The sequence below is a fragment of the Macrobrachium nipponense genome, chromosome 5 (genome assembly GCF_015104395.2).
Source record: "Macrobrachium nipponense isolate FS-2020 chromosome 5, ASM1510439v2, whole genome shotgun sequence".
NCBI lineage: Eukaryota > Metazoa > Arthropoda > Malacostraca > Decapoda > Palaemonidae > Macrobrachium > Macrobrachium nipponense.
In genome coordinates, this window is record NC_061107.1 from 78,416,924 (window position 1) to 78,437,577 (window position 20,654).

Below are 20,654 nucleotides of genomic sequence, written 5' to 3' on the forward strand. Positions count from 1 at the left end.
GGACCCTAAGTACTTGAACTTCTGTACTTTCTTTATTTCTTCCCCATCCAATCTTATGCTACTTCCACCATCCTCAGTAATACTAGAACACATATATTCGGTTTTTGATCTGCTTATTCTCATTCCTCTCTCCTCAAGTGCTGCTCTCCACCTCTCCAACCTCCCCTCCAACTCCTCCTTCCCCTCTGAACACAACACAATGTCATCAGCGTATAATATGCACCATGGCACTGCTTCTCTAACATCCCTGGTCATTACATCCATCACGATGTTGAAGATGAATGGGCTAAGTGCTGACCCCTGGTGTAGTCCCACTCCTATCTCAAATCCATCCGTCTCTCCAACACTACTCCTCACTCTAATATACACATTCCTGTACATCTCTTGAATAATTCTGACATACTTTTCCGGCACCATTCTTCTCCCACAAACATCTCCATATTTCTTGCCTTGGCACTCTGTCATAGGCCTTTTCAAGGTCTATGAATACCAAATGCAGGTCTCGTTGTTTTTCTCTGAATTTCTCCATTAGCTGCCTTATGCAAAATATTCCATCCGTTGTGCCGCTTCCCTTCATAAATCCTAACTGTTCCTTCCCTATTCTAACTTCCTCTCTCAGCCTGCTATCTATTATTCTTTCCAAAATCTTCAACGTGTGAGACATTAGTTTTATACCTCTATAATTACTGCATTCCTGGATATCACCTTTACCTTTAAATATAGGTATCAATATGCTTTCCCGCCATTCTTCTGGTATCTTTTCCTGTTCGAATATTTTTACCATCAGATCATACAAGATGTCTACCCCTTCCTCTCCTAAGGCTTTCCAAACTTCGACTGGGATTAAGTCAGGTCCTGTTGCCTTCCCATTCCTCATTCTTTATCCCTAGATTTCCCCATTACAATTCCCATGTTTACTTGTCCATCCTCTCTTACAAGTCTTTCATTTTCTTCATTTAGCAGTTGTTCGAAATACTCTTTCCATCTTTTCAGGATGTCTTCTTCCTTTTTTATGACCGTACCATTCCTATCTTTCATTTGCTTAATATGGGTGATGTCCTTGTTCTTTTATTTCTTACTTTTGACAGTTTGAGCATCTTACTCAACCCTTCCTTGGTTTCCAGTTCATTATAAACCTCCTCATATGCCCTTGCCTTAGCTTGAGCTACCACCCTTTTTACTTCTTTGTTTCTTTCTCTTAATCTTTCTCTGTCCTCCTCCAGCTGTGACTCTTCAAATCTCTTCTTTGCCTCCCTTTTACCCTTCACCACTTCCCCCACCTCTTCTCCCCACCACCAGCTCTCCTTTTCCTCCCATACTATTCCAGATGTTTCCCCTAGTATCTCCTTTCCATGTCTTCTAATCACTGATGCATTATGCCTCCACCATTCTCCCACATCTTCAATTCCCAGATCACCTCTCCCAGCACTCTTCTCTTGAACTCTCTCTTCTTATCATTCTCCCTCCCTAACAATTTATACCACTTGATTTTCTTTACCCCATTCATTTTCATTTTCTTTCTCTTTTCATCCTTAAATCCATACAAAGGAGCCTATGTTGGGGGGCCACGTGGTCACCTGGGATAACTTTACAATTCCTAACTTCCACCAGCCTTGATCTATTGTAAAGGAGGTAATCTATTTGTGTGCACCTACCGCCACTCCTGTATGTTATCAAGTGCTCCCTCTTCTTTTTGAAGAATGTGTTCACTATTGCCATATCAAAGGACACGGCAAAGTCCACTATACTCTCTCCTTCTGGGTTTCTCTCCCCAATCCCATGTCCTCCATGCACACGTTCAATTACATCCTTTTCATTTCCGACATGTCCATTAAAGTCTGCCCCCACTACAGTCCTCTCCTGCTCTTCCAGTTCTTGCGTTACCTCACTCATTTCGTTCCAAAAACGGCTCTTTTCTTCCTCTGTGCAGCCACTTGTGGAGCATAAGCGCTAATGATGTTCATTGTTTCCCTCCACAAACATATCTTCACTCTCATAATGCGATCATTCTTTCTACTCACTTCCGTCACTGCATTCTTCATTTCCCCCGACAACACTACACCAACGCCATTCCTACCCTGCTCATTTGCTCCACTATAGATTAGCTTGTAGCCATCCCCCAGTTCTTTAGCTTTATTACCCTTCCATCGAGTTTCCTGCACACACAAAATATCCACTCTCTTTATCCTCATCAATCCTGCCAACTCTCTTCCTCTTCCTGTCATAGACCCAATATTGAAAAACACTTCTTCCATTAATTTAAAACCCTGACACGATTGTTGAACAACACTAAATCCCAGCTCATGTAGGCATTGAAGGAAGATGAAGATGTCGATAGCACAACCAAGTCTACAGTGAGTATGACTATATTAAACTTATAATTCTTATAAACTAATACGTACATGCATAACATCACTCAGGTTCAGTGTTTGGAATAAATGTCTATAAATGTGGAATGATGAAATAAATAGGTAAATAATTAATTAAATCGGATTAAACATACAGCAGGGGTAAGGCAGTCATCAGAAAAAAAGTGCAGAAGACATTTAAGAATTGGACACACCCATTTGACACATGGTCACCTTTCATGCTGAAGCTCTATTCTGTAGAGAATACAATATACAGCATAACATTTAACATTAAGCATTTTCTGTGAATGCCCAGACTCCAATCAGCTGATCAGCAATGGATGACAAGTATTGCACACAAATACCTGAAATGTGGAATGATGAAATAAATAAATGATGATTAATGAAGTCAGATTGAACCTACAGCAGGGGTGAGTTGGTCATCAGAACAAACAAAAAAAAAGTGCAGAAGACATCTAAGAATTGGACACACCCACTTGACACATGGTCACCTCTCATGCTCAAGCGCTAGTCTGTAGAGAATGCAGTACAGCATAACATTTAACATTAAGCATTGTCTGTGAATGCCCAGACTCCAATCAGCAATGGATGATAAGTATTGCTTACAAATACCTGGAAGAAATTTTTTGAAAACCTTCAGCTCTTTTTGTCACTTACAGTTAAAAGTTTGTGTGAAGCTTTAACTTATTAATCTTAATCTCTTTTATCTGATTACGGTAGTAGTAAACCCTTTTATCCAATGTCGTGAGAGCTAAGATTTTTAGCCGAGTGATCTGGTTAAACTACATTTTATGATTAACTAAATTATCATTATTCTCTGTTGTACATATCCTCCTTGCATATTTGGACATTAAACAGCAAATAAATATTTTTATATCTTAAATCTTGTTTGTGTAGTGCATGAGCCCAGTTTGATCCTCAAGATTCTTCCTTTTAGAATTAACTTTTTTTTCTCATTGAGAAGTATACTGTAACATACATTTTTTAACATAAATGATTGTGTAATGTAGTTAGTTTGCAATGGCATCAGTACCTATACTCTTACAAGCTCTAGACTGTTCTATTAAAGTCTCAAAGTAAAAGTGGCACAAAAACTAGATCAGGTTTTACTTGATATTAAAGAGATTTGATAGAAACGGGCAATTCTGTAACATTTTTTGTTAGTCATAGAGACATCAAAAGAAACTCAAAAAGGTATCTATTATCAATAACCCTTGAAAGTGTGTTTTACAATTTTTGTGTATGATAAAATCCAGTACATAGAGTATTGTGCATCAGTTTGAATTTAATAGCTCAATATTTTCTGTAGTGCTAATTTCCTAACTTTGTTATAAAGTATATGTTTTGGTTTTCGGGTACTCATGTTAATAAGACATAGAATCCGCAAGTAGCTAAACTCAAAACTTTGAAGGCACACATAAGAGAATCATAACTCATTCAAGAAGAAAGAACAAATCCTCATTTGTATTAAGTTTTATATTTTAAATTCTTGTGAAAGAAATGTCTTTATTAAACATGCAAGGTGTGTAGTGCAATATTTTTGTTATTGTATGTACTAGTTTTCATTTAGGACTTTTGAGTGCAATAGCATTTTAATACCATGTCTTCTTTTTTAAAAGTGATTTTCCTTGGTTTATAAGAATTTGATGCGAAATTGTAAATCCTCTTGCCAAGCCTGCAGGTTGTTCTCATATAGCACATCTCAGGTCATATTTATGGTGTGTGCTGTAAGTGGTAATTTTTATCATTCTATATTAGTACTTAGTCTGTGGAAATTTTATTAATTATTAAATGTTCAGTCAAATTTTGTTTTCCTTTCAGGTGGAACAAATATCTCAGCTAGCCACCTTTGCAGAAAATTTGGTGGACTACCACAGACAGTGTACTGAAATCCTTGAAGTTCTTGCTACAACTCTTCAGGAAAAGTAAGATTTTATTGAATAATATAATTGAGTAATGGAATAAATTTTAAATTTTCTTATTTTTTGACTGTTATTATGCTTTGTGGATGCATCATGCCGATATAGCTGACAAGAGATGAACTTATGCTTATTTTCCATAATGTAAGAAAAAATAATGGAAAGTAGTGTGACAATTTTTAATAGCAAGTGCTGATAAGAAATTTACATTTAAACTGAACTTAATTTTTATGCATTTTAAGAAGCCCATGTACAGTGATGCTCAAATCTCATGTGACATTCTTTTTGTATTGTCCAGATTCTCAGACTCAACGTGACGTTCCAAAGTAGTGTTAAACTTCTATTTTTTTTCTAATGCCATACATGTCGAAAAGTTTGTGAATTCACAGCTAGCACTATTTCCCTTATGGTTATATAAATATGATGCATTTTATGCATTGTATAATTCGTAATCCGTGTGATTTTAACTGATTTTTTTTTTCACATTGCTTAGTTCAAAGTACATGCTCCTCGGGCTGGTCAACGTAACTACCTCTGCAGCATTGTAACAGTAGACCTAATAAGTTCAACAGGCATTGTAACAACATTTTCAAATTAGGAATATGAATTACAACAAGTTTTCTTTGAATGTTGAAGTCTTAGGTTGTGTTCAAGCTGTCTGGACGTTGCAAAATTATTTATAGGCCTAAAAAAATAATCTAAGCCTTCTGACATGTAATCTCTGTTACTAATGAATTTGTTTATAGAGATTACCTGTTCTTTCAGGAATAAAAGATGATAATTTTGATTATATGAAGAAGATGGCTATTAATCAAAATATGAGTATTAATATCAAGGCAAATGGAACACCTTTTTTTTTTTCAACTGCCTTAAAATATTATTTTCTTAAAAGTCCTTCTGCTCTCTTTTGGTGTATAATTTATTCTTTCATAAGGTAACTTGATGTATAGAATATGTAGATAACCTCATTGGCTTTCTGGCCAGAAATTGTTAATAGAGAGATGTAAATGCTAAGTGTAAAGTAAAGAAATCTTATACACCTAGGCCTAAGGAACAAAATCTTAGCTTTGACAAAAGAATAATTGCAAAGGCGAATATTTGCTAGTATGCCATCATTTTTAAGTATATTTAAGAAATAGTATAACAAATAATTTTGTATGAGAATCTAAATATTCCTCTAACAAATATAAGATAAATGTTTTCAAGATAATCTCATTGCCGCTACTCATTGTAGACCTATGTTACACCAGGTAGTTGTTGCACCAACACTGTAATGGTTGCATCACACATGCTCTCCTCCCATGATGTCAGTGGGCGCATTCTACTTTTGTATAGTATACATACATAGTATTTACATTTTTTGAACATTGAAGTGTAAAAGCAATCAAATATGACTGCAGTGGACCCCCCGTATTCGCGCTCTCAGCATTTGCGGACTAATGTATTTGCAGATTTCTCTATGCACCATATCTACCCGTTATTTGCGAAAAATTCACGTCTTCGCTGTTTAGTATATGAGAAATATCTACTAATTCCCGTTTTTTTTATCAGTTTCATCATAAAATGCACTTTTTGTGATAAAACCATTAAAAAAATCAAGTACTATAAACATTTTCAGTGGGTTTTTCTTGAGTTTTAATTAACAAAATAGGCAGTTTTAAGCATTTTTATAGGGGTTTCAACTATTCACAGATTATAGCTATTTGCGGGAAGGTCTTGTACGCATCCCCTGCAAATATGGGGGAACACTGTATTTCAAATTTTATGCTTGCTTTGGAAGCAATATTGATGTTATGAATTTTTTTTTCGTTTTTTTAATTAACATTTGAACAAGGTTTGATGACGACTTTGTTTTGGTCAAATGCATCAGCGATATGTGAACAAAAGTTTCAAAAATGTTTCGTAAGTGTTTTTTCTGAAATTTGGCTGCACATGACATTTTCTTACAGTTTTGAAATATATGACAGATTTCACTCTTATGCAACATATTACGTATAGCCTTATTGTGTGCAATAATCGTGCTTTTGCATAGATATACCAGATAAATATGGAGCATATTAGGTTGCCAGTTATTGAATTTTGAATGAAATCCTATGGTACAGTCATGTAGCATGAGTTTTGAGTATTGCTGTACAGGATAAGTCAGGTTGTGTTTACTATACGTATTAACAAATGTATACATACAGCACATAAAATTAGAAATAATAATACATAATTTGAAAGTAAAGTAGGTTTGAATAACCTAATACTAAAGGCTTGATTTTTTAGGTATTAAAAATCTCTGAAGTGGTGTATGGCTGCTCTCTAACCTACATTGAGAGGAGTGAATATGGTACATGTTTAGAGAAGCATTTTCAGCTTTTTTGGTTTATGAAAACTCCTGATGCTCTCATAAATTAACACATAAGGTGTACATTGTTTTTGGTGGTCTCCATTAATAGCAATGTTATACATTACAGGAAGAATGAAGCTGCTAGTCTTCCTAGGCCAGAGTTTGTACCTAAAACTCTGTCTGATTTAGGTGTGATGGATACACTAAATGGTGGCCTTCCTTCAACAAATATTTCAGGTAAGACCCCTTTTCTGTTCTTCATTTGTATATTTCTCTTTAGAACATTTTTTGTTATACAGTGTTGTAGTTAAGTTATTGTATATATTACTAGGGCATAAATGTTAAAGAAAATTTCAACAAATGAAAACATCAGCTTAATTGAAGATGTAATATATTTTAGATGAGAGTATCGTCCCTAGTTAATATATACAGTATGGTATTCATGTACTTGAGACATCTGTATTCCGTTGTATTTATTGTTTACAGCGAATGACATCTATTTCCCAGTTTCTTAACAGTACTATAGCTTATTATCTCAATATCAGGATTATATAATTAGAGGAGAGTGTGACTGCTTGAATGTTGTGGTTAGCCAATCATCCTGTTTTATTGTCATCAATCAGTCTTTTTGTGCATCATCGCTTTCATTATGCTACTCACTTTTGTATTTACTGATTACAACACATGAATGGTATCTCTCCTCATTGAAAAGCCTTGTAAATCACTTTTCTATATCTTTTTTAAGTTTCCTGGTATACTCAGTAATATGCACACATTTTGTGTGTTGTTTTAGCATTGCATATTTTCAGGCTTTGATGTTTATTTTTTCTTCAAGTGCAAGTACTCTTATGCTTCCTTCATAGGATGGGCATGGTCTTTTGTTAACTCTTGAGGAAGCAGATTGAAGTGACTCCTTGTATGAATTCAGATCTCTTCTTCATTTTCTATATTATCTATTTCAGACGCAATAAGATGTACGTCATTTCCTTTTTATACCTTTATTAATAAATGATACTTGGGACCTGAAATTTGAGACTTGACAACATTAAGTTTCAAGACTACAACAAATTTGTTTGATCCTCATAACTTATTACTGAATTATTACTAATGTGAAAGTGTACCACCTGTCCATAACAGCACTTCTTTGTTATAGTGCAATTCATTTTGTTCCTTTTGTCTGTTTGCCATCCATGTCTTCTCTTCAGTGACAGTGAAGAGAAATGAAGCATTTCCTGTTACCCTAGGGTTAAGCAAATTCTTAATGTCATTTGAAATGTTGCGGATTTGCATTTACTGCAGTAAGTTTTATTAAAGCATTGCTTTTGTTTGCAGTTATGTATTTGCAGCTTTTTATATTTTGTAAAAACCAGGTTTTATTTTTCCTATTTTATGACTACTTCTATAATCAAATGCCTCTGACGCAATCCGTAGAATGTATGTTGATTTTGATTTATCCAAAACTTAATAGAATGTTTTGTTTTATTTTACTAGCTTCAGGTTATAAAAAGAAGTATGATTAAGGTATCTATATAAAATATGAATTTTGGTGTTTGTTATTGATCATAACTTTAGTAGCTGATTTGCCTGTGAACTTTTGAAGATGAATTAGTTAAATTAGCATCGTAACTCGGGTAGTTCGCTGCTTTAAATTACTTGTCATTTCTCTAAAATGTGTCAATACGTATTTGCTTATCTCTCAGTTTAATTGTTTGCTACTACTTTAAATGTTAGTTGCGTTGTCCAGTTGAAAATTTTCATGTATTATCCTATAGAAAATGGTAGGTTAACCCTTAAACGCCGACTGGACGTATTTAACGTCGACATTTTTTGTCTCTCGGGTGCTGACTGGACGTAATTTACGTCGACATACAAAAGTTTTTTTAAAAATTTGCGGAAAAATACTTTTAGGCCTACCAGCCTAAAACTCTTGAATCACGCGCCTTGGGGGATGCTGGGAGTTCACGGATCAAGGTGTTGTTTTGTTTACAATCGTTACGCAGGCGCGCAAGTGCGAATTTCTTTCTTGCCGCACTAAAAAGTATCTGTGACACATCTCTGAAATTATTTCGTCACTTTGACATAATTTTTGTACCCTTTTAAATTAGCCGTTACATGGAGTATTATATATGAAAATGTGCGCATTTTTATGTAAAATACAACAAAAAATTACTCATGATTGTAGCTTATATCAGATTTGAGATATTTTCATATAAATAACGATAAGTGCCAAAATTTCAACCTTTGGTCAACTTTGACTTTACCTAAATGGTCGAAAAATGCAATTGTAAGCTAAAATTCTTATATTTTAGTAATATTCAATCATTTACCTTCATTTTGCAACTAATTGGAAGTCTCTAGCACAATATTTCGATTTGTGGTGAATTTATGAAAAAACTTTTTCCTTACGTCCGCGCGGTAACTCTTCCGAAAAAAATCATACATACGATTGTGGTAATGTTTGCACCATTTTAAAATTAGCCGTTACATAAAGTTTTATATATGGAAATGTGCACAATTTCATGCACAATACAACTAAAAACAACCCATGGTTGTAGCTTTTATCAATTTTGAATATTTTCATATAAAAAATGATAAGTGACAAATTTTCAACCTTCGGTCAACTTTGACTCTACCAAAATGGTAAAAAATCGCAATTGTAAGCTAAAACGCTTATATTCTAGTAATACTCAATTATTTACCTTCATTTTGCAACAAAATTAGAAGTCTCTAGCACAATATTTCGATTTATGGTAAATTTATGAAAAAAATAACATTTTCTTTACGTCCGCGCAGTAACTCTTCCCCCCCCCCCCTGTCATACACGTGCGATTGTGGTAATGTTTGCACCATTTTAAATTAGCCGTTACATAAAGTTTTATATATGAAAATGTGCGCAATTTCATATAGAATACAACAAAAAATAATTGAAGGTTGTAGCTTTTTTCATTTTTGGAATATTTGCATATAATGGTCAAAAAACGCAATTGTAAGCTAAATCTCTTACAGTCTAGTAATATTCAGTCATTTATCTCTATCTTGAAACAAATTCGAAGTCTCTAGCACAATATTTAGATTTATGGTGAATTTAAAAAAAACTTTCCTTCCCTCCGCGCACGGATTCTCCGCCACAAATCTCCGAAATGCGTACGTCCCATTCTCGGAATATTTGCTCCATTTCATATTAGGCATTTCATAGATTTTTATATATGAAAATGTGCGCAATTTCATGTAGAATAAAACAAAAAATATTTGAAGGTTATAGCTTTTCTAATTTCCGAAGTAATTGCATATAAAAATAAATATATAAAAAAATTCGACATTCGGTCAACTTAACTCGTCAGATATGGTAAAAAAAATGCAATTGTAAGCTAATACTCTTACAGTATAGTAATATTCAATCCTTTTTTTTATTTTGAAAGAAATTGGAAGAAGTCTCTAGGACAATATTTAGATTTATGGTGAATTTTCAAAAAAAATATTTGTTTACGTCCGTGCGTTACAAATTCATGCATTATTTTGTGATAATATTTTTTCTGTGTTGCTTTGATTGTTTTACAATGTGTTATATACCAAAATGATCGTAATCATTACAATGAAAAACAAATTAACTCGTTACCTTTAACTGTTTTGCACATAGCGCAATTTGAATGCAATTATATATGAAATTTTGTTTTTGCACTATCATATATTGCATTATTTATATATGATAATGATAATTTTTTTCATTTCTGATGGTTGCATACTAAACTTCAGGCAATGACAAAAAAAGGAGCCAAAAATGAACTCTTAATCTTGAAAACTAGCGCGCTGTGATTTTTTGATAAAAATATTTTTTCCGCTTCCGCGCTCACTCTGAGACCGCCTCGGCACACGGAAGACGATTTTTAATATACCCCTTCGGCGTTTAAGGGTTAATTAGTGATTATGATCTTGAATGATGGTTCTTTTTTAAAGTTGGCTTTGTCATTGGCAATTAGTTATCTGACTACAATAGTTATAGTACTTTTTTGGTTTGACTAGTTATTAAAAGGTATAGTATTTAGAATAATTTATGTAATGGACACCAGGAGTTTTATTAGGTCTTTTTCAGAGAAAGTACTGTACCTAATGTGTTATTTTGAAAAGTACTGTACCTAATGTGTTATTTTTAAGGGATTTTTGTACAATTTATATTTTAGCAATAAGCTGGCACTGGCCTTTTTTTTATCTGGTGAAAATGCTATATACTGTACTTTGTTTAGTTGGGTTCAGATGTCTGGATTTCATTTGAAAAGCAAAGAAAAAAAAAATGCATTGGTGTATTTGAAATGTTGTGATTTATAGTAGCATGTACTATTATTTTCTTCACCTATTATTGGTTTTCTGAGCAAACAAAATATCTTGAGTCTTGCTGCACTTACCAAATATGAAATTATATATTTTCCGATTGCAGTATTGATAAACCATGCCAAGCATATTAGGTAAATCTTGCCAGGAATGGTAACATAGATATCAGCTGCACAGCAAGAAAGAAACGACAAGTTAAAATATTGATAGAGGAAGGAGCCTTTTTGTGTTATGGTTCCAGATAATATTTTTGTGTGTTACGTATATTTCTTTTACAAATGGATAACTTCAGATTTTTCAATAAAGTACTTGCATTAAAGTTTTTAGGTAAGCCTGAATTTTTAGTCTTGTACAGCACAATTTTCCATTGAATAATACAGATGTTAGTGATTCTAATATTAGAGATAAGATAATCTAAGTGTTATGGAAGTGTATGCTTGTATGATTGATTATTACTGCTGGTGAATGCTGTATGCTATAACTTAATTCTTACTATTAACATGACACTCTTCATGTGATCACTTCAGAGAAATTTATAAAAATTAGTCTCATCAAAAATGTTTGTCTTCAGTGCTCTTGAAACTGTTCTTATTCAGTGTATGAGAAATCTCTTCTCCATTTGTGGAGAGCAGAAAGTGTATGGCACTTCAAACGATCGTGTTTGATGGAGGCACTCCAGTTGCCTTTCTAATTAAATGCTACTTGTCTGTTCCATTGGTGATTTTTTCTTACTTTTCTGCTCAGCACAAAAATGGCATTAATAAGTTATTTGTATGTTACGACCCTGAAGCCTATTTGTGAGAGCCTAGAGATTTCCTTCTAGAGACCAGATTGTGATATCTAAGCAGTAAAACTTAGAATTCCTTTTCAGTGAGAAATGTAAAGTTTTTTTTCTTTTTCACTGTACATAATAAATAAGAAAATAAGGTTAGTGCATGCTGTTATTTAGCTTTGAAAATATTGAAGTCGGTGAGTTATCTGAAATATTTCTTTGAATACAGTGGAGTTGTATATAAAATTCTTAAGAGTTTCTGGTTTCCACAGTTAACAAAGAGTAAAAATGTTTTCTTTTTAAACATTCAGAAAAGCTGACTGTAGGAGCTGATGGAACCCCTACACCATGCCCTTCTTGCTTAGTATTGCATCATAGCTTGTGCTCGAATATGAACAGGCTCTCTAGTTTTAGTTGTTTCTCATATTTTTATGCTTGTGAATTAGTGCAAAGCTTGAAATTGAGTCATGGTTTTCTTTCTTTATCTTTAATTAAAGGAAATATTATTTTACTAGTTATGGTTATGGCTTACAGATTACTATTATCACATTATCACCTCCATTTTTTACACTGCTGGACAATACGTACCTAAAACTATGTTGATTAGGTCAGAGTATGTTTTTTTTATGTCAAGATATTGCTGAAGTTCAGTCAGAATAAATAATTTCACCTTCTCACTGGCCAAGGCAGAGTCAATTACCCTGTGAATGACTTAGAAAGTGATGAGCGTTTTTTCCTGTATGTTTAAAGAACTTATTTTTGTAGAAGAAATATATTGTGCACTGAAGAGTATGAGAAATATAATAGGTGACAGATGCTCTCAGTCAGATAGTACTGTAATGGCTTTATGAACATTAATGTTAAGTATGATTACTTGTTTGTTTATTTTATAGATTTAAAAAGCATTCCACTGAAATATTATTCGTCCTGAATCTTGGTGGTTTTGATGACCGTGTCTGGGAGGGGGGGGGGGGGGGGGGCGATAGGGACCACTACCCCCGACGAATAGCTAAAATCCATGATTACTTGACTCCCCTCCAAAAACACTTATAATAGCCTGTTTTGGTAGTTGAAACAGCAAAAACCCCCCTCTAGGAGTGCTTATACCTGCCTATTTTAATCCCCTACTAGACATACCCGAGATATCTTGTGATCAGTGTTCTAAAAATGTTAGGCTTACCACGAGATATCTCGTAAAAATGTTAAATGCTAATATTATAGGACTAATATGAGATGTCTCATGACCACAGTGTTGTTTTAAGGCTTATTCAAGGTATCTCATGCTATATCATAGATTTGGCAATGGTAGCACATTGCTGTTGTGTCTTTTGTTTTCGAATCTCTTGACTATTTTTTGATACATCAAGTACCCGCAGTCTTGAGACTTCATTCATTTGTTTTATGTTCATTTGTTTTATATCTTCTTTTCGCCTGTTTTTAGGCAAGTTTAGTTGTTATATTTATCATCTTATGACTGGTTATATGTTATATCATTGAGTTATTGCGCTGATGTCGTTTCTTTTGTTAGTCTCTTGATACATCGAGTATAATTTTTTCTTTTACGCCAAGTTCGCACAATGAGTACTAGCTCTCCAGTAGTAACTTTGGGAATCTGTTTGTTTTATTTCTTTTTTCTTTTGTTTTTTATTCAATACGTATTTTCAAAATTACTAAAACTAAGTGTACGAGATATCTTGTGATAGACCAAAATAGGTATAATTGTAGAGGTAACTCATTAATGACCATAAAAATCTCTCAAATTGAGTTTCTAAAAATCACTATTTTACATAAAATAATCATAATTTCATATTGAAACTAAGAAGTATAGTGTCTAAGCAACTTATATTTTCAATTAAGTATAAATAAAATATACTAATTAGAATCTTTTTGACATGTTAAAAAAAATAGGTCCTCTAAGGGGTTAATAGTATTTAGTCACAAAAATTATATGAAAATTACAGTAATTAGTAAATATTTCTCTATGAAAAATTCCACAAATAATGTGGATATACATTCCACAGAAAAAGCTGCGAATAAAGGAAGCCATAAATCCAGAACCACAAATACGTAGGCAGGGGTCAACTTCGTATACTCTCAGTAATGTGCTGGAAACATCTTTAAAAACATATTTTGATTCAAATAATTTGGGGTTAATTCTTGAATTATCATTTTGATAACCCTCCTCAATACTTGAATGAATAGAAACAGTTAAATAAAATTAGTCAAATTCATAAGTTCTTTTAAATTTGTCAAAAGCCACTTTACAAGAGCTATTAATTCTTACATTTTCCATGTCATGGACAGATTTCCAACAATGATGTTTTTTGTAATGTTTTGTAATGACATATTCAAGAAATTTTTACATTTAAAGTAGGACTCCTAGTCTAGAAATAACTTAATACCCAGTGCTTTCACTGAAAGGTTGATTTTTAGGTTTTGATAGAGTACATTTTATGGATAAGGTTTACGTCAAATAATGACACAAAATTCTGAGATATATTGATTTTTCTGATTCACCAGGGGTTCATCAAAATGTTTATGCTTATATTCAGTTTAGTATGTACTGGTAGATTATTTTGAAGTGTACAAGGAAGCCTTATCTCTTTAAAAACTGGTTGATATACATCCAAGTGCCACTAGCAAACAATTTTGGTAAAAACCACATTGCTCATCTTGGGTGGCTAAGGCATGATCATCCACTTGCAACATTTTACTCTTGATATTTTTTATCAAATACAGCCTAGCTACATTTGCTAATTTTGCAGTTACTGCAGTAGACCAAAACTACAATGTCAAAGAAAATATTAATTGTGTTCTGTCTAGTTTAAGATTATTTTTTTTCAAATAGAAAAAAGTGTGAATCATGTTAAATAATTGCTGAAGCTTTAAGAAGTACATTGGCTAGTTAGTATAGAGCATATATAAATGATATCTATGCAGATTACTGTATTGGTTATATTCTTTAGTAATAAATATATTTTGTATGAAATTGGATTTAAAAGCCAGAACAGACAAAGGTATGATTATAGTATACTACAATTATTTTTGTATTTATTCCCAAATGGATTAAATTCCAAAATCTAAAATAAATATATAGAATATTGTTAATATCATTAATGCAGTGTTTGGTTCTTAATCATCTGTCTTGATAATATCACATTAAGTTAGTTGTTCAAATATCTTGTTTCAGTTGTAGCTGAATTTGGCTTTTATTTGTTGATATATCTTTGTGTGTTTATTCTACTGAAAATTACCAGCATTTCTTTTGCTAATGTAAAATGTTGCTGATAGGTACTATAGTAGATTCACATCAACTGTGCATTTGATGTCTAGGGCAGTCCCTTACGATGCTCCTGATTGGCTGTTGATAAGCCAATCACGGGGTTGGAAACCCTCAGTCTCTCTCCAGAGTTCACATAGGCAAGATGTATGTTCCAAGTCTCCTGTTTGATATGTCTTTCAAAAGTATCCCTCAGGAGAGGTGGAACATAAGTCCTTCTTATGTGAACTCTTGAGAGAGAGTGAGAGTTTCCAGCCCTGTGATTAGCTTATCAACAGCCAATCAGGAGCGTCTTAAGGGACTGGCCTAGATGTGAAATGCACGATTGATGTGAATCTACTATAGTACTATTGTCAGGGGTTTTCTATTACTGTGAGTTTCTCTACTCCCACTGATGTTATTAAAAGTAAATTTGGGCAATGAGAGTCTGTTGCCTTTCTAAAGTATTGTAAAGATATAATTGGTTGCAATCAAAATTAGGTTTGGTACACAGTAAATAGTATGTTATTACGTATACAAAAGCATAAATCACAGAGTCATGTTTGGCTCCATTCCAGACGACTACAAATATAAAGAGATATTAAACCTGTTTTAATTTGAAGGTAATAGAGAATTAATTTTTATATTTTTTATTGAATACAGGAATTTTGAGTGCGGCACATGAACTTTTTTTGTCAATGTTGTACAAGTGTTAGATGTCAATAGCCATTATAAGCAGGTTGATGTTGGTATAATTGATAATTATGACTATTGATGATTCATGAAAAATTAGAATATTAATGACTTATTGCTATACTCAGATACAGTACATGCAATCATTGTGTATTTTTGTCAGCTAATATGTCTAGTTTGTAACAGTAGTTTTTTCACATGTTTTCAAATGATTTTGATGTGCATTGCCCCTTTATTTCTTTATTAGTTGCTTACCTGGATTTCATGAATTTGGCCTGGAATCCTTGTATGCAGCAATGTATTCTAGCCTAAAAGTATTGAAGCAATTGCTTGAAGCTGAGGTTGGCCTTAAAAGATTAAAAGCACATGTAAACAAAGTAATATAACACGTTTTTTGGAAGTAGTAAGTAATGATTCAAATTCTTAATGGTTGACAAATATAATTGACATGGCAAGCTGTTTTTACCAAGACTTGGTTGCCGTATGGATAATGTGTCAGGTTCAAATTTTGTTATTGTCATATGGATTTTTTTTTTTTGCTTTTCTCATTTCTTGCTAGATATTGACTAAGAAAGAAAAGGTCAAAAGATTAAAGTGAAGCAATTCTGTGTGTAACAGAAGTGAGAGAGAGAGAGAGAGAGAGAGAGAGAGAGAGAGAGAGAGAGAGAGAGGAGAGAGAGAGAGAGAGAGAGAGAGAGAGAGAGAGACTTGCACTACATGAATCCCAAATTTGAGCTTCACTCAGCGCCCAACCATTTCTGTAAAGTAGGAATTGAGTCTGCTTGATCCACATCTACTAGTTGAATCATCAGCAGCCACTTCCTGGCACCCTCCTGGGCCTAGTTTTGGCAGAGGTGCTTCATCACTGATCATTTTTCACCAAAGGCCTGTCTCTTCAATATCAAAAATTTGCTGAGGGGTATAACCTTCCTTATCAATTATTTCCTTGAGTATCTTGGGAAATTTTTTGACCGCTTTGTTGGCGCTCACTGACTCACTGCTAACGGGCACATGGTGCAAATTAGCACATTTTTGAAACGATGAAACCATCCTTGATTTGCAGCAAATGTTTCATCTTCTGTGCTTTCACCAGCCTTTAGCCTTCCATCTATCAAAAAGGCTTTTAGCCTTATCCTGAATGAGCATGAGACTTAAGTGGTGTACACATCTTCGTCTTTGGTGTTCCATTCAAATGCCCAAAAGTTTTGTCATTTCTTTTACCACCCTCTTCCTTCACTTATAATTGTTGACTGCATTGGCACAGCACTATGTACGTGTCCCATAATTTTATCTTTGTTCTTAAAACTTGTTCCAATAGTCTGCTAATTCATATTATAATATAGTGTGCAAAGTCAACCGTTTTTTCACCACTTCCTAATTTCTTTTTAATTGCCATTTTTGTCTCCATTGAGATAGCTTTTTACCACTGCCACTATCATCACTTGGTTTTTGCTTGCCATTAGCCATGATAGACAATGGATGCTCTAAATAGTTCATGCTAAAATCACACAAATAAATCGGAGCACAAGAGATAACATCTTAACCTATTGTGTAGACTCAGGAGTCTGGGACAGTGTAATGAAGTATTGTTGTCAGCTACTGTGCTGTTTGGCATGGATAGCAGCAGAAATTGTAACTAAGCCGAGGCACGCAATACAATGTTTGAACTTATGGATGACCAAATGCATTGCTCTGAATAAATTTTGATTTTCGATCACGGTTGTTTTTATATGAAAGTTCGTAAGTAGAGGAGCATCTGTATGTTTAATTTCTGTTGTCCATAAGGTATCTAAAAAATATTGAAGAGCTGGCAGTAATACGTGTATTGGTATTTCCTGTTTATCGGCAGCATTGGTTAACAGCGTTTCGGTCTCACAACATTTGGCTAATAACATTGTTAACCAGATTTTTGGCGCTGGTAGGCAGTTGATCGGCATTGGTAAGCGGTTTGTTGGCGTTTACTGCAGTTAACCAGGAACTGCCTTTAAGGTCTTGGTTACTTAAAAGACTTTGTTACTTATCAGAAAGCCAGACCCCAAAGTGTCTGTTAAGTTGAGGTGCAATTTTATCTTGGAGGTTGGATATGGGTAAAAAAGGTAATCCTTATTTGAATGAAGGTTTTTCTCTATTCTATCAATGCATTGTTCTAAGACAGAAGGATCCTATTTGCTCTGCTGTATCCTAAAAGATTAAAATTGTAATGATTTCTGTAGTTAATTATCATTTTATTAATTACTGAGTGTTATCACAGCATATCAGTTAGATTTTAGATTTTATTTTCAATATGTTGAAACAAATTTTTGTCATTGATACTCGTTCTTTTTAAGTACATGTCGTTATTCCAATTGAATTGTAAATGAGTAAATTGTTTTGTTTTTAAACTTCAGTAGTGGAAATAATATAATTATTAAGTCTATAATTATTTGTATAAAAAATTCTTGACAGATGTATGCTCTTATTATTAATGAAAGTAGAGACTTTTAGGCCATACAATACGTAATTAGTTGTATACTTAAAGTAGCTCTTACCATACAGTTGGTGATGAAGCTGTGTTTATTGATATGTTCTCTTATGATAATAAAACATATCAACTTTTTAAATTATTGTACATAGTACAGTACTTTTTAAAAGGAATGCGACCATGAAATTAATCCAAGTGTATCTCTGAATTAGATCGATTTATTGATTGTAGATAGTACTGGGAATTTACTGTCATAATTATGCACATAGATTGCAGTGATATTAACATTAAAACATTTTTTATGAATACAGCGGACTCCCCGTATTCATGTTCTCAAGAGTTGTGGACTTGGGTATTTGCAGGTTTCTCTGTGGATCATATCTACCCATTATTCGCAGAAAATTTGCCTATGCGGGGTATTTTTCACTAAGAAATATTCACTAGTTACTGTAATTTCATATCAGTTTTATGACTAAATGCACTTTTTGTGATAAAACTATTAAAATATTCAGGTACTATAAGCATTTTAAGGTATTTTTCTTGTGTTTGAACAAAATAGGCAGTTCTAGGCATTTTTATAAAAGGGTTTTAAAAAAATGTATTTGTGGATTTTAGCCATTTGTGGTGTACGTCTGGTATTCATCCCCTGCGAATACGGGGGATTCTACTGTATTGATTTCAGTCTATTAAAAGTATTGTACTAATTCTTTGAAGGAATTTTGTCAGTCATCCACATTTTTTAGATAATCTACTTATTAGATTTCCAAGCTTTTAATTGGTGAATACAGTGATGTAGTTGTAATTTTTCCTTTATGTGATTACTAAATTAAGGTTTCACATAAGTAAGACAGTATAATTGCAGTTTGAGAAATTGCCTCCATACTTAATCTTTATTTTTGTACATTCAACTTCCCTGTCAGATATATACTTAACTATAGACTCCGTCGTCACGACAGAAATTCAAATTTCGCGGCACACACTTACAGGTGGGTCAGGTGACCTACCGCCCTGCCGCTGGGTGACAGGACTTGGAACCATTCCCGTTTTCTAATCAGATTTTCTCTGTCGCCGGTACCATCAACATCGTTGTTGGTTCCTCTGACTGAATTTCAATTTTCATCGCCTTCAATCTGCTTGACTGTCTTATTTGGTGACGTACTGGATTGTTGGTTTGGCATACGCTTTAGTGGACTGTTTCTTGATCTTGGTTTTGACTAATTCTTTAAGATGTCTGATTCTCCTTATGCATTTAGAACTTGTGTGAATGAAGGGTGTAATGTCAGACTGCCGAAAGCTTCGGTAGACCCTCACTCTGTATGTAAGAGGTGTAAGAATGTTGAATGTTCTATTTCTAACACCTGTAAGGAATGCGAGAATATGAGTGTAGAGGAGTGGAAGTCTCAACTTCCTACTTAAGGAAGTTAGAGAGGGATAGAGTCAGGAAAGCTTCCTCCAGAAGCTTGAGTAGGTCTCGGTCTAATGAGTCTTTTTCCAAGATGGTAGCTCCTATCCCTGATGTAATGATTGCACCCTCTCCCTCGGTATTAGCCCCTTCTCCTTTTACAGAACCTGCAGATTTGTCTACGGAAATCGCAGGTCTCAAGGCTGCCCTTAAGCGAATGGAGCTTAAGATGGCAGAGTTTGAAGGTAAGCACAGTGCTGTGAATAGTGCAGTGGACAGTGATATTTGTGTCCCCAGTGCAGTGGAGGGTGCGTCTTATCAGCTCTACAACGCTCCCAGGCCTAGACCTCTTCCAAGCTCCCAGGCCCAGAGGAGAAGGAATGTCGAAAGCCTTACCGAGGTTGTTGAGGATCCCCACCGATCAGGCGTCCCCTCGGCAGGATCTGTGGTGTCCCAGACTGCCAAGGACAGCTATCGAAAAAGCATCCTCCATGAGTGCTTCTCGTCCTCCGAGTCATCGCCCTCCAGGCGCGGATGGAGCTCTTCCGAGCAATCTCGTCCCTTGAAGAGGAGCTGGAAAGCTCCTGCGCTAGATTCTAGCCCCGAGCGCTTCCCAGAAGATCCTATGATGGATAGTAAGAGCGCCAAGAGAGCCAAGAAAGCCCTGTTTTCGCCCTCTTTTGGATGGGAGTCCCCAGCTTCATCCAGGCCTCCTTCCCCTCCTTCGGACAAGGAGAGGGATGTAGCTACCTCCAAGATCCTCTTGAACCTGCAAGAGCAGATCTCTTCGCTGGTTGGGGCGCTTTCTAAGGATCCTCGTCGTAGGAAAGACTTGTCTCTCCCTATCAAGAGATCCTCTCTCCGCGTGGAGTTCCCTTGCTCCAAGATCCCCTCGCCAGCTCGCTCTCTGAAGAGGTCCTACGACCTCTCAGCTTCATGCTCTTCCGCTCAGAAACATGAGGCTCGGGAACGCTTAGCGACCGAGCACTCCTCTGCTTCCGAGCACGAAGTGGACACGAGACGTGGATCTGTCCAAGCGTCTTCCCCGCACCGGACTCGATCCTTTGTCCAGCCGCTCAGCTCCTCACAGCCACGTCTCCTCATGCGGACACGATGCAGCC

General features: G+C 34.8%; 1 protein-coding gene across 9 annotated transcripts in view; it reads left to right on the forward strand.

Annotated features, from left to right (window-relative positions):
• Positions 1–20,654, forward strand: part of LOC135215440 (endophilin-A-like) — a 610,297-nt gene that overhangs the window by 510,312 nt on the left and 79,331 nt on the right. For all 9 annotated transcript variants that reach the window (XM_064250095.1, XM_064250096.1, XM_064250098.1 and 6 more), the window contains 2 exons: positions 4,191–4,294; positions 6,748–6,857. In XM_064250095.1, the coding sequence (XP_064106165.1) occupies positions 4,191–4,294; positions 6,748–6,857 (214 nt within the window). The remainder of the gene's footprint in view (positions 1–4,190; positions 4,295–6,747; positions 6,858–20,654) is intronic.